This window comes from Vipera berus (genome assembly GCF_964194415.1).
Source record: "Vipera berus genome assembly, chromosome: 4".
In the NCBI taxonomy this organism is placed as follows: Eukaryota; Metazoa; Chordata; class Lepidosauria; order Squamata; family Viperidae; genus Vipera; species Vipera berus.
The window spans coordinates 16532515-16550359 of NC_138206.1; the positions used below are offsets into that span (position 1 = coordinate 16532515).

The 17845-nt window shown below is 36.7% G+C and overlaps 1 protein-coding gene across 5 annotated transcripts in view; it reads left to right on the forward strand.

The window, feature by feature from the left end:
- Window positions 1–17845, forward strand: part of LOC308667106 (transcriptional coactivator YAP1-like) — a gene marked incomplete at its 5' end in the record, with an annotated part of 109622 nt that overhangs the window by 59903 nt on the left and 31874 nt on the right. For 3 of the 5 annotated variants that reach the window (XM_081326217.1, XM_081326213.1, XM_081326214.1), the window contains 2 exons: window positions 11095–11210; window positions 15947–16060. In XM_081326217.1, the coding sequence (XP_081182343.1) occupies window positions 11095–11210; window positions 15947–16060 (230 nt within the window). The remainder of the gene's footprint in view (window positions 1–11094; window positions 11211–15946; window positions 16061–17845) is intronic. The other 2 variants (XM_081326215.1, XM_081326216.1) reach the window with 1 other exon arrangement.

The following is a 17845-nucleotide window of genomic DNA, read 5'->3' on the forward strand; positions in this document are numbered from 1 at the left end:
AAGGAGAGAAGCAACCTAGAACTAAGGAGAAACTTCCTGACAGTTAGAACAATTAACCAGTGGAACAACCTGCTTCCAGAAGTGGTGAATGCTTCAACACTGGACGTTTTTAAGAAGAGACTGGACAGCCATTTGCCTGAAATGGTATAGGGTTTCCTGCCTGAGCAGGGGGTTGGACTAGATGACCTCCAAGGTCCCTTCCAACTTATGATGATGATGATGATGATGATGATGATGATGATATCACAGCTTCCGGAGGCAGGTTGTTCCACTGGTTAATTGTTCTAACTGTCAGGAAGTTTCTCCTTAGTTCTAGGTTGCTTCTCTGCTTGTTTAGTTTCCATCCGTTGTGTTTTGTCCAGCCTTCAGGCACTTTGGAGAATAGCTTGACTCCCTCTTCTTTGTGGCAGCCCCTGAGAAATGAATCAGGCTTTCATTAAGTGAATCCAATTTCCCCCATTAACAGTGTCAGAAGCCAGCTGGAACATTGCAAATAGTGATTACATGATCCCAGGATGCTGCAACCATCATAAATACGTGCCGGTTGGCAAGTATCCAAATTCTGGGACTGTCATAAGCGCAGGGACTGGTCATGTCACTTTTTTCAGTGCCATAACTTTAAAACAGTCGCTAAATGAATTGCTTAAATCTAGGACTCCTTGTATGTGTTTTCCGTTTGTCATTTCTTGGGTGTGAAAGTTGATTCTAAAAGTTACCGGTAATTACAATTGATTTTTGTAATCAGCTTTCTTATTTGTGTGATTTATTGTTTGGAACTTTAGTGCAGGTAAACGGTTCAGTCTTTTCTGTGTGTAGTTGCATGTAAATCCTAGCAAATAGATTATTTCTACGTGTGTATATATACATATTATTAAGTAATAATATAAATATAGCACATTATAGAATGCCTCTGCTTACAGTGAAATCTCATTGTGATGCATTAATTGGGGGTAGGGGTTATGCAGTATCTAATAAATCAGAGTATATCATTAAGATACAAAATAACAGGTTTAGTATGTGGTCTGTTACATATAAACTCTCTGGCATTGAAATTTGAAGAATTGTGGTGTCATCGTAAAGTGTGTTGCAAATCTTTTTTAATCAGCACAGAAACTGAGGTAAAGGAAGTGTGATCAGACAAAACAGCCTTATTTCCACCCAAGTGAGATGTTAATCTCTTTAAAGGTTTTGTCTGACAATTGCAAAATACGTTTGTGTAGATATGACATTCATTTTGTTTTAGCTAGTATGCAGCGATCTCCGATTATCAGCAGGCATAGTTTAGCAATTCACTAATCATAAGCTTGTGCCTTTCTTCAGTAGTTATCAGGCGAAGTTCAACCACGGATGACTTCCTGGACACATCTTTGCTTTTGGGCAGTATAACAGAAGTGATTTGCTAGGATCTTTTTCTGAAGGGTATGGGGGAGGAGAGAAACAATCTTTGAAATAAATCCTGCCACTTATTGACTCTTTCTACATGTTTCTCCTGTCATCTTCAATTTGTGTGTTGAGCAAATGTTCTGTAGATGAGCGGATACTTGCTATGCTACACTTTCTATATCTTGCCCTCAATTGTATAGATGTGATGCAAAATATTTTGTTGTTTGGCTTGCTACCAAGCTTCTTGGTTAGAAAATGATACAGGAATGAATAAACGTTGGCTTTTGAAGTGCTACTGAATTAGAGTTTTCACCAGTCCTAGCAGATGCAGCCAGTAGTAAGGAAATTGAAAGTTACAGTAGATTATGGTGAATGATACTAGATGTGACTGCCCACCTCCAGTGTTGTTCTACATATCTGTTTAAATAGGTTGTCCTCGGATACATGCGAGGCAAAAGGTTTTGCTATAATCTCTTCTCTTAAATGTGCTGTGATAGTGTTGAAATAATGGAAAATCTTTATTAAATGTAAATTAAGTACAGTTTTCCAAAATTATTTTTCTATCTGTAGTAAGGAGCATTTACCTATTTATGTAAGTTTTCTGGTCAGTGAGAGTAGAGTATTGGTCAGCGAGGGCAGCTCAATGAGTAGCCAGTGGCATAAAGATTAACATGCTAAATAACATACTACCTTAAAAATGGGAGTTACTTTGCTGTGTAACTACCTAGCAGAGAACAGAGCAAAGAAAGAAATCTGAAGAAATATCTTCTGGATTCTTTAGGTTGTATGAGGGCTAGGGCTTATATTAGCTCCCCCCTCCCAAAAAAAAAATCAAGCAAGAGCTTATTTTCAGGGTAGGTCTTATTCTTGGGAAAACATGGTAGCAGTTATTCTGATAGTTGTGCACTTATCTGGATATAAAGTTTGACCTGTGGAAAGAAATCTGCAATAGCAATTTTTGACTGGAAAGAACTTCTATATACATATTTAAAGAATGAATCATAATGCAGAAGGCATATAAAATACTAATATAGGATGCCTTATTGTGGACTCTAGCATACGTGATTATTTTCTATATTGCTTGGGTTCTGTATGGTCTTACAGTGAAATTGATGTGCAATGTCTCTATTATGTACAATCTCCTGAAATTTCAAACATCTTGAGTTTTTTGTTAACAAAAGCTTTCAGCTTAGTAACTGTTTTTAGGAAATTCTGACTTGTAAATTGCAGGGGTACAGAATCAGTGAGCCACAGATACTTTCTTCTGGGTTCCCCCACCCCACCCCAAACCCTCTAACTGGATTTAGATTAACAATCAATAGTACAAAGGATTGGATTTCAGTCATAAGGTTTATCACTTTGACTTTAGTTGCAGTTTCCCCCTTCCTTTGAAAAGAGATTAGGCTTCTGTCTACATCACCAAGATGGTTGTTTGGGGAAAACAGGAGGAGGAAGGTGTGCTGGGTATGTTTGCGTTATTTGTAAAAATAGTACAGGTGGGATACAAATAAATAAAAATAAATATATGTTCTAATGTTCTAGGTCCCTGAGAGAGCATTCTCATAAAAAAGCATGTGCTTTTGAAATAGTAGTGGGTGGGCTTTGTACCCAACACGTAAGAGTGCTTGTACCTTTTATCTCACCCCTAGCAATAATGCCAACAGTATTGTTGCCTACATAAAAAAAAATGATGTACCTTATTTTTTTGACCTTTGAACTATGGTGCTGGAGAAGACTCCTGTGAGTCCCTTGGACTGCAAGACCATCAAACAAGTCAGTCCTAGAGGAGATCAACCCTGACTGCTCTTTAGAAGGCCAGATCCTGAAGTTGAAACTCAAATATTTTGGCCACCTAATGAGAAGGAAGGACTCACTGGAGAAGAGCCTAATGCTGGGAAAGGTTGAGAGCAAGAGAAGAATGGGCTGACAGAGAACGAAGTGGCTGGATGGAGTCACTGAAGCAGTAGGCGTGAGCCTAAATGGACTCCAGAAGATGGTAAAGGACAGGAAGGCCTGGAGGAACATTGTTCATGGGGTCGCGATGGGTTGGACACGACTTCACAACTAACAACAAAAAAATTTTTGACAGTGAAAGACTCAGAAGAAGCAACAGGCAGTGGCCTCTCCCATGTTATTTTTTATGTGGATAACAAGCTTAATGGCCTCATTTCTTAAGGCTGTGAGAGCAATAGTTTTTAAGTGGCATATTTTCTTCCTATCTCAAGAATGGAAAAAAGCACATTATCTTGGGGGTGTGTATAAGCCTTAGAAACAGTTCAAATATTTTCATTCAACATTGTTCACTTGTGTGCCAGAATAAAAGGACACAGAAGGTAACCATTATAAATCCTCATAAATCTTAGACCATCCAGAAACCTGAAACCAACTGCTTAATTTTGTTAACCCCTTTGAAAAATCCTTACTTCTGTGCTTCCTACTAAAGCACAAAGCTAATTGCAAATCTGATACCAGAAGTATTCTGAGGCAAAGTCTGTGCATTCCAAGTGACTCTATACAAAGCCCCCACTCCCATTTATTTCAAGGAGATATAGCAATGTAAAATGAAAGTCAACACAGCAAGGAAAACTGCTATTTTGGCAGGCCCACTTTCTTGAAGGTGGTTTTAATGGGTTGAAGTTTATTCTCTACTAGAAAAGAATCCCTATTCCAATCCATCCGCAGAAATTCTGTTAGTTTTGCTAGTTTTGCTTGTGTGTCTGGGGAAATGTATCAAGGAATATGTGTAAATGTGCCACCTAAAGTTACCTTATAAGGGAGATGGGCGGCATAAACATTTAATAAATAAATTAAAAATAAACATAAACCTCTATTGTAGTTTGAATTTTTTGCAAGTCGTGATCACTATTGCTTGCTCATGAGCTAAATGCTTTAAATAATATTTCTAAGATATGTGAAATTGTGAATTTCAAATTGCAAATGTACTTGATTATCTTTATTGCATGTTCCTTAGTACTATTTATTTAAAAGCATTTCATCCTATTAAGGCATTAGTGCTTAGTCATGTTTACAAATTGTTCCACAATGTAATAATAATCAGTGAAGTCTTAAAAGTTGTAAATGAAACTATATATACCTGTCGTTTTATGATAGTTATGATAGTTCTTCATAAAATAGTGAGATGAGATTTCACCATTCTTTTTGTCCCTTTGTCCCTACTTTTCCCTCTATATCAGGGGTCCCCAACCCCTGGTCCATGGCCCAGTACTGATTCACAGCATGCCAGCAACCGGTCCGCACAAACAAAGCCCCATCCACGAGATGCAGGCAGCACACAAAACCACGCACTTTCCGGTCCATGGAAATACTTCTCTCCACGGAACCGGTCCCTGGTGCCCAAAAGGTTTGGGACCTCTGCTCTACATCTTTATAAAAATGTAAATAAGCAGAAATCCAACACATTTCTAACATTATCTTTTAATTCTCTTTTATGTAAGAAAGACTATGTAAGCTCAATTTTCATGAGTAAATTTTTGAAAAATTATTTTCAACCTATTAGCTAGGCTCATTGTGAACAGTTTATAATGATTATTAAGTGATGGTATTGGTCTATAATTTTTCTTCCAAAGTCAAATGCTTTCTCCTCTTACATTCACTGCCATTGTAGCTTTGCATGGTAGACCCCTGTACTATCACTCAGTAGTCCTGTGTAAAGTTACTAATTCACTTCTAGAAAGGAGTCTTCAGAGACACCCCCATCTGGCTGATGTGACCAATTTACATAGCACTTCAATTCACCTGAATTCCCAGACTTGGATAGGCAGATTCTATAGTCTTGCCCTGTCACTTGGAAATTTTGGAGTCCTTTAACTTTGAGGAAACGGATAGAATGCTGACTAAAATGATTTTCCAGAGTTCATAAACCACTTAATATTTAATTATTCATATTATGCCTTGTGTGGCAAGCATACATAGGTTTTGCATCTTTGATGCCCTGAGGAATGCTGGAAGCTGATTTCCCTGCTCCCTTTAGTATTTTACTATATTTATTTTCAAACATTCAGGGAACCTATGAATGATGTTGCTTTTCACCATGCATAATTGCAAGACTATATAAAGTAGGATGGCAAGATGCATTTAGTTGTTTCAGACTTTCACATGCTGATGGATTGGGTTATAATTTCAACTATTCCTGTCAGCTTTACCGTTGACAGTACTGAATTTGGATGAAGGAATGTATAGAAGTCATATTCATCAGCCACATAGTTGTGGAATGTATACGTAGAGAACAACTTCAAGTAGAGCTAAAAGGGAAAAAAAGACTCACAATCCTGTCTTTGAATCATTTGAATAATTTAAAATAGTACTTATAAACAGTGGCATACAGAAGTTGACAGGCCGTTGTTTTGAAGAAGAAAGGATGTATTTAATTCTAATGCGGAAAATAATTAACTAGATTGATTTAAGTGATTGTAGAATTTTTGTACTTTGGAAACTCAGAGCTTATTGCCCAATTAAGTATGTAAGTTAGGTTCAAGAAGCCATCATCTTATTACTACTGTTACTTGCTCATGAGACCTTACATATAAGATCCTGCTCTCTAGCAGAGCTGGAAAAACTACATCTTAAGAAATGTGATTGCTCAATACTGATGGCTTGAAATACCATAAGTTCTACATGTGTTTCTGCATTCTGATCCTCTAGTCTATTCGCTATTCTTTTCACTTTTTATTCTGGGCCAGATTCATTGATTTATGCTTCGTGCATCATACTCACTCATATTGTTTGCATGGATTTTCTCTCCAGTGCATTTCATGTAAATTGTTATGACTTGCTTATTAGTGCAATGTCTAGAACTTGTTTCTCTGCCATTAATTCTACCCATATTCCTAAAATGTTGGATATAAAGCTGTATGTGTCCATATTGTGGATACTTTGGAATCTAGCTAACGAAAGGCAGAACTATATTTATGAACCTAAAGCTAAGCAGTAACAGGAGTCTCTTCATTTTCCCTACTCCTTGAAACCAAGAAGAAAAAAAAAGTCTCCTCTGTATGGATAGAGGACTGTAAGCTCCCCCACAGTTGCTTTGGAACAAGATGGGGGGGCTGAATCAATCAATTAATTAATTCTGTAGCCCAGGGTTAAATGAGAGATCCTTGGTGATCTCTGAGCTGGCTTCAGGAATCCCTCTATGTTTTGTGCTTTTGTAATTTATAGAACTATATATAGAACTGTTCATCATATTTATATTTTAATGAAATAACTTCTCCATTTGTTAATCATTATATTTTCTGGGGAAATGAAACTGTTAATACATAACTAGCTGGAAATATGCTATCAAGTATGCATATTTTGTCCTGATGGACAAAATTACTAGGATTTATAATTCTAGTAATAAGTTAATAATTTCCAAGCTGTACTAAAAGTATTAAAATAACTGTTCTGTATAGTAAATATTGAAGGTGTAATTGAATCCTTGCTTTCTGAATTAAATAAAGGATTTATGATACTTCAGCCTGAATATTTTTTTTTACTATATTATGCTAGTAGTGTTAGCCACTGGTGAGGTTTCTTGTGAAAAGCTGACTTCCATTGTAGTATGAAATTAATAAACATGGTTTTAATTTGTGTAATATAATTGTAGTTTGTTGTGTCTATGCTTTGTATTGACAATTCTGGAAATAGACGAAAGCAAATGTCTAGTAGTGTAAGCCAGATGAGAGATTTTTGTATGAGGAACTGTAACAAGATTACATAGTCAACAATAGAGCATTGTGAAGAGAGTAAATTAAACTTGTAGGTTTAGTGAGCCTGAGAGCAAGTCCAAGCATGTGACTTTATAAATAACAATTTCACAACGAATATAGGCTTGGTAAGCAGCCCATAAATCTGGGAAAACAACCTGCTGAGCATTTTAATGCCAGCTGTGCCATCTCTACTCTTTGAACTGGCTACTGATGAGAAAATTAAGGAAAGCTGAAATTAAGTAGGATTCTGTGGACAAGAACAAATTTATACTCATCGTGAATTTAACTCGTATCACTTGTCTTTTCTGTCAAGGAATATGGAATTATTAGATTAAATCAAGAATTCAAAGGATTTTGATATACAGGAAAAAGAAATACAGCACCGGTGGAATGCAACAGATGGCACATCTCTTACGACATACGGTAGTAATGCAAGCTTTGTCATAGGAGCTATTGCTAGGTAGACAAGATTTGGAGGAAAGTACTTGTATACACTCTTTTTCTGGCTTCCCTAGAAGCTTCACAGACTCTCCTTTTCCTTCTTCAGTATTCTGTTGTTCTTCAACAGTACAGAGGTAAGAACTCCCTATATTCAATCATTTAAAAATACGACCCCTAGTTTAATATAATAATATGCATTCTTGATCAGATAGAGAGAGATACCTATCTCACAAAACATAACTGGGTAGCATACAAGTACAGCGACAATTACGCGCATACACAATATATCGTTGAACAGCTTCTCATTTGTGGTTACATATTGCTCTATCTGCAATAATAATTGCAAAAAACAGGTACTTTATATTCTACTTAGATCTTGCATTACACATCAGCGATAATAGGCCAAGAGTACTGTAGATGAGGGTTAAATAAAAGTTAATATAAACAAGTTGAAACTTCTGGAAAGCTTGATATTTGGGGGACAGTGTTGTTCCTTGCCTGTATTTTACTTTTGTAGTTTTCCTATGTTTTAAAATTTCAGTATAAAAAAGTCCCTAGATTCACTGAAGAGCAGTTTGGCAGCTTTAACTTTTGGAAGACGAGGTAAATATTTTTTTTCATAATTTGAGCTCCAGTAAAATTAAGACACACTCCCATTGTCAATATAAACCTTTAATTCTTTTTTCACTTATTTTTTTAACCTCAGAATTTATTTATTGATAACATATCTATTAAAATTAAGGGGTATAAATTAATTGGCAGTAATATTCATTGTGAGAGTGTTCACCTTTCCCCTTAGAATCAAGGAGCTGAGACAAAGTCTTACAGTATACTTTTGGCGTGCAGCATTAAAGGCATAATGAGCTATCTAGACTAGTACTGACTGTATCAGAGCTATAGCAAGCAGGAAACTGCATGCTTTACTCTTGGAAGTGACTGGCTGAAAAGTTGGCTTCTAAGAATTTACTCAAAACAGTGGTAGAACTGGTAATGATAAGTTGTTTTTTCTGTAGGATTATTAAGGGCTTCTGTCCAGCACTGTTTCATTTGTAAAGTTAAATATATTTTCTTCCAAGTCAGCTGCTTACCTTATAGTGCTTATTTTTTTTTCTTTTGAAAAGAAGCAGGACAACTGTAATATGAGATTCATGCTGAGTAGGAGTCAGAGATATGCCTTAGTTAGAACAACAGGCCATATTAAAGGACTGAAAGTCAACTCTTTGTAAACACTGGGTGGGCTGTGGTTTGTCTTGAAAGGATCCGTGAGAAGTTGCTGCTAATGTTTTTGTTTTAATAAAAGTCAGTCAACTTCTTCTGTTAATCTAATTTTTAAAATTAATATTTGAAGCATATTGTGGGTTGGTAGTTACTGAGCTACATTTTCCTATAACCTTATTCTATTTCTGATGAGAGAGAGAGGGAGGATTAGTTAGGATTTGAATGCATCTTTATTAAAAAGGGATTGGAAGAATTATATGGAACTTTCATCACTTCCTTTTGAATAGAGACCAAATACAACAAGTTATTGAAAAGTACATTGCAGGCTGAACTAAAGGAGATCAGAAAGTGTTTTTCAGTGATATATGAGCTGTGACTTTGATTACAGGATTCTAGTGAAAAGTTCACAACATTAAACATGGGAAATTTTTTCTACAATAAACTGAATGTTTTTTAGCTAAAAAAATAGTAATACTGAGTGATGGATGTGTGTGTGGCAAAATGGGCAGTCATCTACAGATATATTCTTCTCTGTTAATTGAGGGCTTCTTGTGCTTTTCATTTATCTAATAGTACAAATGGATGGAAATTTTTGGCACCTCCACTTTAGTGTTTGCATGAACTTAGTGAGATGGGGAGTGTCTAAATTGGATGAATCAGTCTGCTGCTTTATATCCCATCCCAGCATCTATTATCAATTTTGTAGAAAGCTATGTGTGTCTGTGTGTGAATTAGTGGTGTATGTTCTAGGTCAGTGGCCCCCAATCTTTTGGACACCAGGGGCCGGTTCCGTGGAGAGTGAAGTTTTTCTGCACACTGGAGGGGGTGTGGTTTTACATGCTGCATGCATCCCAGGGATGGGGCTTTGCTTGTTTGTGCGGCCTAGTTTCTGGCACGCCGTGGCCTGATGCCGGTCCACCCCTGTTCTAGGTATTTTCTTTAAGAGTTGTGTTCATGATGCAATTTCTCATGCAACTTATCTTTCAAAGAATGATGGTTGCTCTCTTATCATTGTAGTGGGCATGTGTGCTATTCCAATCAAACAATGCTGACCCAGATCTGTAAATTGGGTTAAAAACAATACAATAAAATTAAATTGGTAATATTGCACAACCTACATACAGCACCGCAAACCTTTATTTACTTGTTTTGGAAAGCAAGGTTGGGGTTCTTCAAAGTTCTTGGGGCAGAGAGTGTTTTAAAGGGGAGTGCTGTGGTCAGGTGCTTCTTGGGCCCTTCACATGACATTGCTTAATAGATGGGATCCAGAACATGCCAACTTCATCTGATCTTATAGTGCTGGCAGAAACAAAGGGAGAAAGGTAGTCCCACAAATAACATTACAGGTAATCCTCAACTTGCTACAGCAATTAAAACTAGAATTTCTGTCACTAAGCAATGAGGTCATAAAGCTTGACTGCATCACATAGTAACAGCAATGCCTATAGTCTTGGTTGCTGCTGTTAACCAAATCCCATAATCATTAGGTGAGGCATCTTCCTTTCAGTTTCCCACAACAAAGTCATTGGGGAAGCTGATAAGAAGTTGTAAGTTCCATGCCAGCTGGCAGACAAGTGACTCAAGGAGGCTGTGAAGAGGTGCGTGGGAGGGAGGGCACAAAAGAGTGCACTGGAGGGGAGGGAGGGGCATGGGCATATATGAGTGGCCAATGTGGCTTGAGCACAGAGGGGCTAGGGAAAGGTGTGCAGGTAGAAAAGACTTACTCCAGAAACTTGTGGCCTTCCCTGCAGCTTTCTCAGATAAGTCAGTGGGGAAACTGGCAAGGAAAGTTACAAATGGCAATCACATGATTGTAGGGCTGGAGCTAATCATAAGTGCAAACTGGTTGCCAAGTGCCCAGATCACAATCACGTGACTGTGGGACTGCTGGGATGGCCAGAATTCCAAGGACCAGTGTAATGGAAAAAGCCCTTTCCTTGAAATTAACATTATTCTAGGAACACAAACAAGTCAGGAAATACCAGTTGGCCACCTTCAAGATTGAAACCCAACATTTGACAATCTGCCAAATATTCTAAATGCTACCCTAGATGGGCCTATGAATTGGTATATGTTCCAGCAGGATTCTGTTTGACTCGAAACATCAAACCTCACATGACACAGATTTACAGATTTATTCTTTTGAAGTATTTCTGAATTTCAAAAGCAACATATATCAGCAAAAATTCTTGGACACTCTGCGCTAATTCTGCCTCCTGGCTGCAGTGATTTGGAGCAGATTTTTTTCAGGACTGTATTCATTGCACATTTTCTAATTGCTCATTATTAAATTTTATATTGTTTCACTTACATGGTATTTTAACACTGTTCTATTTTGCTTTAGTCACATTGATCAGACAACAACATGGCAGGATCCAAGGAAGACTCTCCTTTCCCAAATGAATGTTACAGCTCCTACAAGCCCTCCGGTGCAGCAGAACATAATGAATTCAGCAACTGGTAAGGAGAAATCAACCAAAATTTCTAGAGAATTGCAAGTTTAACATTAGTATATAAAGTTTATGCTGACCAGTGTTGTTTCTCATTATTGCTGAGATTTTTTACTGAAAGTGGATCTTTAAAGAGATTGTCTTCCATAAGTGTTTATCAAACAGATATTTCCTATGAGAAATAAGACACACAAATTTATGAATAGAAAGTGTTATGCAAGTGAAGGTAGCAAGCTTGATTCTTTTGAATCATTCTAATTTTTAAAACAGTAGACGAGGATTTATGTAAGATGCTTAAAATATATGCAAGTCTTCATTAGCCCTTTCCCAGGCTTTGTCTTGTCATGCTGAAAACTTTCTCAGTTTTGTTTCTTTTATATCTTGCTGCATTTAATTCTTATTATTTTGTTTGATATGACTTCATAGTGGCTATTGTTGGCATTAGTTTGTAATATAAAACAAATCTTTGTAAAACATCATTATTGTTTTCTGAATTTCGTGTTGCCAAGTGATTTAAGCAATCCAGAATGCTTTTTTATAGTAAAGGCATGACAAACATATCTGTTCTTAAGACCATGTTACAGCTGTGGAAGGCAGCTCAGTGATCTTGGAAAGAGATGTAGCTGCCTTAAGTGGTTGCCTACAGGTATTACTGTTTTTACTTGGGATGTAAATTTCTCACACAGTCTTTGAGAAATCTGAATGGACTAGGCTTTGGATTGGAGGACATCAGACTGGAGTGTTCAAGGGGGAAGGGTGTGGCTTCTCCCCTGTTGGGTTTTGCCATCCAACTTTTTTTCTTAGCTTGTTTTTGGCTTGTCATTCCCACCATCTTTTCTTTCTTCTAATGAATAATTTTCTGCCTTCAAAATAATATTCAAAGTAGCTTACAAATATATAATGCACAAAGAAAGTCAACTATAAATGTGCAGGACATTTGAAACAAAAAATAAAGCATACTCTACAAAATAACAAATAAGTATTGAAGAAAAACAAACACTGATTTTTTTGGCAACCAGTTGAAGGAAAGATTTTTTTGAATGAAGATGGGTCTCGGATTTACAAAATGGCACTTTTTACAGATTCTGCTAGAGATACATTAATAAACAGTACAGATAGTCCTAGACCACAATTGGAACTGGGACTGGAACTTCCATTGCTAAGTGATATGGTCATTAAGTGAGTTGTGCCCAATTTATGACTTTTATTGCAAGACAGACAGACTGATTGACTAAGCTGAAATGGTTTAGTTCTGTCCCTGCTAGGATTGTGAATCAACAGACATTGGAACAGGCAGTCAGAAAACTTGGCTGCAATTTCCCCAGTAAGAATATGCTAATATCTAATATCTGTCTGCTACAAGTTTTTGTATAGTGAGTGATCTGAAACAGTTGCCTTTCCCTGACAGAAAAGTCCTGGATTATTAATCTGTAGCTTCTCCGTTCATTTTGGTAGATAACATCCAGGCTCTCACTCTGAATGATAACTAAATAGGTCTTAATAATCCTCATCTTAGTCCATATCTTGTCCATTTGAAATAAAAATGTAGACTTTATTAAAATATTTGTATGAGCAAATACTTTTATGACTAAGAAAACAAGTGTTTTACTCTAAATGGTTAAGGTTTGTTCCATAGGCCTCTATTCTCCACCTGCTGGTTTTCCTTCCTAGAAGATTAAGAAAAGATGATACTATACATACATTGCAGAAGTTGTTCTACTGTTATTTGTTCCATCAGCATGTTAAAGGAAAGACTTCTATTTGAGAATATTGTTTGATTATTCAAGAGAGAAAGAGTTCATTTAAAGTTACAGAAAAAGATGTTTGTGGAAATCTCCAGGGATTTTTAGCAAAATAAGTGTGTTTTATTTTATTTTTTTAAAACCATGATTTAGAGAATGGTAAAAATTTCACAGTAATTTTTGAATCCTGTCTATGCAATAAGACATGTTGCTGATTTGAAAGGACATTCTTTGCTGAGGAATAATAGAGATTTGTAATTAGTCATACTTCCTAAGCTTGGTGAAAAATGATAATTATGGGTATCTAAGAATGTGGAGAGAATACTGCAAATGATTCTGGTGGCAAATGTAGTCTTAGCAGCACACTGATTCATCTTGGCCCAAGATGTAACAGTGAGACATGATTTAATGGCATTGTATGAAGTTCAGAATTGTTTTGTGAAAATAGTATTTAGTATTTGGTTCGACAACATACTAATCACAAGCAGAATCAGTGGTTGAAAAGAGACAGTTATTTAATGGTTTTATTTTATTTACAGTATGTAGCCACTCATCTCAAGTACATAACTGGGCAGCTCACAACATTAAATGATACAGCAGTTCTTTGCAAGCCTAACCTGGCATTTGAACCTCATCTCATTTTTATGGAATTGCTTTATGGTATTTTCTAAGCAGAACAAGGTCAACTTTGGCATTTTTTTTGCTTCCTTGTATTTGTGTCATGGTTCTGATAGATGAGACTAACTAAAACAACTCTGAGGCTTGAGCTTTCCTCTAAGAACATGTTTATTGGTTACAAAGTATTGGCAGGGTCAAAAGTGAAACCAAGACTAAAGTTCCCTCCAAAATGTTACAATAATACAAAGTTAAACTTCCCACCCCAGTACTGTGCAATCAGCTATGTTTCCCAATAGAATAGTTTGGCGGGCTTTCTAACATACGGTTCAACCCCCAGTCTAACAAACAGAAATGACCTTGGTTCCCACAGGACAGAATTGTTTAGACTAGCATAAAACTCCACATCCCTCCCCCCATTCTTGTGGCAACCGAACACGAACTAGATGGCTTCAGCCAGGTTTGGTGAAGAGTTGACAATTTGCTCACATCAGAGCAAAGCACTTGTGAAGGGGGAAGATTATTACTAATATGAAATGAAATACATTATCCTAGATTATGTATTGGAAGTTTTTCAAACCATGGCTTATTAAAGCAGACAAGATCAACTTGTCTTCAAAATTAAAACAAAATTCTGACCTTTTTTAAAAAAAAATTAGCTCATTTTATATACATGGAGGTAAATATAGTGATAGATGCAGGCACAGATATAGACTTCCTACAGTTAGGAAGCAAGGCACTGCGCTATAGCCCCAAAATTTAACAGTTGAAAAGGCTTGAGGATGGTATGGGAAATAAGAGTTAAGAATATTTGCCACAGTTGTATTGGATGAAATTATAGCGTCTTAGCAATTTTGTTTATTCTCAAGCTACAGAGTTTGATGAGAGTTGGAGTAATAAAGCTAGCTGAACTCTGTCTTATCAATTCTCTTTTTTTAAAAAAAATATATATAAACAAAAGTAAAATGAGCAAAGATTTTGGCAGCATAGCATTATTCTCGATGTTTTGAATTTTTCAGAAAGACAATATTGCAAATAAACTTTCCTATTTTTCTACACTCTTCATATCTTCCTTTTATTCTCTCTTGGTTGACCTTCCCAACTTAAGGGTTTGTTCTCTCTCTTTTTCTTGAAATAACACTGAAAAGTTTGTTAGCTAATCACTTTCACTTTCAACATAATTTCCATAGATTTTCATAATTAATGTGTTTCCCATTGAAGCTAAGTGGAGCATGTTCTACTGTGATATTTCAATATGGAACATTAGCAATGCTCATTAAAACAGGCTGTTGCTGTTCCCAGCTAATAAACAAGCTTCTCCCTGATTAATGGTTTATATAGTTCTTTTATTCTCTAATTTATTTGTGGTCTTACCAAACCTGTGAAAACTACATAATTGCTCTTCCCATTCTGTAGGACAGGGGCAGGCAGCCTGTTGCCCTCCAGTTGTTCATGGTTAAAGATAAAAAAATGGTCTGAGATTTGTGAAATGATAGTTCAAAGAGTCTGAAGACCATTAGGCCCCATTTGCTTTTTATATGCACCATAGAAGAGGGGGGGGGAAGGATTTTTTTCTCAGAAGATATCCATTAATTTGCCAGCCCAAAATTAGCATAAATATTGCTGAGGGGTCCGCAACAATCTGCATTAATATACACAGACTCTTTATTGAGTTATTGCAGGATGTTGTTTTTTTTATATAGAACCCCCACTGTTTCACATAAAAATTGTACAATATAAGGAATAATGTACAATATATGGAAAATTAACATAGATAAATAGGAACAGACATGTGCCTAAAACAGCGCTTTGAAATGTCCTGAAATAGGAATGTGAATTCAGCTAATTCTGAAAAAGGTGCCAAGAGAAAAATGAAAATAGGAATAGTTGTTTTGTCTCCTATTATGAAGCCAAGCAGTAGAGCCTGGGCTTGTAATTTATCCCTTTCTTTTCATTTTCACAATAGGAAGAATTTAGAATAATCAAAAGATGGGGTAAATTTTAGGGCATTTTTATTTTTTAATTTTTTTACTCTAAATATTTGAAACAAATGTTTTATTGCAACACAGCTATAGTATTCTTCCTTTCCCTTAAACCAGGGGTAGGCAACCTTGGCTCTTTTATGACTCATGGACTTCAACTCCCAGAATTCCTGAGCCAGCCATGCTGGCTCAGGAATTCTGGGAGTTGGAGTCCATGAGTCATAAGAGAGCCAAGGTTGCCTACCCCTGCCTTAAACCCTCAGAGCCACGATATGCTGAAACAATTAGTTTCATATGTGCTGTGTTTTATGTAAATTAACTGAGGTTTGATTCTTTTTTTTTAAGCTTAGCTACTTTTTTTTCAGCATAGCACAGCCTACTATGAATTGCTTCCTTCTGTGTTACAGGCCCGCTCCCTGAAGGATGGGAACAAGCCATGACCCAGGATGGAGAAATTTACTACATAAACCATAAGAACAAGACTACATCTTGGCTAGATCCAAGACTTGACCCACGTTTTGGTAAAAGTTCCTGGCACTTAAAATTCTTCCCTCCACCCACCTACCCACCCTTTCCCCCCATTTAGATAAAAACTAGTGGCTATAGCCAGAGACTTGGCTAATGATTTCAAATTAATTTGAGAAATTCACCCCACCCACCCACCCATCTTGATGTCTTGTGCCTTTGCCCACTCCTACTAACAGCATGTAACCCTTTCTCTTCCCCAAGGGCAAGGCGAAACTTCCCGGAAACACTCTTTTCATTCGTCTCATCGTATTTCAATTTTCTGTTGCCTCTCCATCCTTTTTTTCAGATTTGAATTTTTCCACTGCTATTACATTTGTTATTTTTATGGTATAAATGTAGAGATAGTTATTTATATTGCCATTTGTTTCAAAGATAATTCAGTTTTCTTATTGAACGTGATGGTAGGGTAAAATCAACTTTAAAAAGTCTAGTTCATGATAGTTTTTAAGCCTGTATGCTGGCTTAACAAGAAGCTGATATGAGACTGAATATTAATTTAGCTTTCAAATCTTCCTTTAGATTTATGTGTTGTGGGGCATTGTTTTAGGTTTGTGTTCTATTGTATATCAGGCATTGTTAGGCAGTATAAATTCTTGTTAGTATAATTTTTTCCATGAAAGTAAAGAAAGCAGTGGCAGTTATTTGTTGTTTAAGCTATCATTATCAGTCTTGTACTCAGACCTAAGAACTTCCCCACAACTGCAGAGTAGATTTTTTTTAAATTACAACACCTTTGTTCAAAATTTACAGCTTCCAATTCTGTATAATTTCCTTTTCATGAAATAAGAGTTCATGCATAAGAGAGTCGAGCAAACCCCATTAAAACTAATAATGTCACATCGTTACTTTTTAAAATACTCCATTGAGGACCAAATAATTTTGGAGAGCTAAAATACTAGTGTCTGATGCAGTAATATCACTTCGTACTTTATCCTTTGAGATGAATTTTCTTGAGCATAAAGATTACTAGAAAAAGTTAGGTTTTAATTTTGTTTCACTTTTAAACAACTGCTGATGCAGAGGCAGCAAAATTATCCAAAAGTTTCAGTTTTCCCCAGTGGATTAGTAATTTGCAATGTTTTTCATGTCCAGTGCAATCCTATGTATGTGTATTTATATGTTAATCTTACAGTGATTAATTGGGCTTCCTAAACTGTGACTTGTAGTGAACTTTGTTTGGAATTTAAGCAGTGAAAGGTACTTTGCAACTAGTACAGGAAAAAGTAAAGAAATTGCAATAAAATATTAGCCTATGCCTCTTTCTTTAATAAGAACACTTTCAATTCAGATCTTCAGCATAGCTGAAGTTTCAAGAGTGAAGGAAGAAAAAAAAATATTTCCTTCCATTAAAATCTTCCCATTCTTTATTAAAGGGACGCAGTGGCTCAGTGGGTTAGGATGCTGAGCTTGTCGATCAGAAGGTCGGCAGTTTGGCGGGTCAAATCCCGAGTGCCGCGTAGCAGAGTGAGCGCCTGTTACTCGTCCCAGCTTCTGCCAACCTAGCAGTTCGAAAGCACATAAAAATGCAAGTAGAAAAATAGGGACCACTGCGGTGGGAAGGTAACAGCGTTCCATGCGCCTTTGGCATCTAGTCACGCCGGCCACATGACCACGGAGACGTCCTTGGACAAGCGCTGGCTCTTCGGCTTTGAAACGGAGATGAGCACCGGCCCCTAGAGTCGGAAACGACTAGCACGCATGTGCAGGGGAACCTTTACCTTTTACCTTAGTCTTTATTATGTAATGAGAAAAAGGAGATCAAAGACTGTCTTAATTCT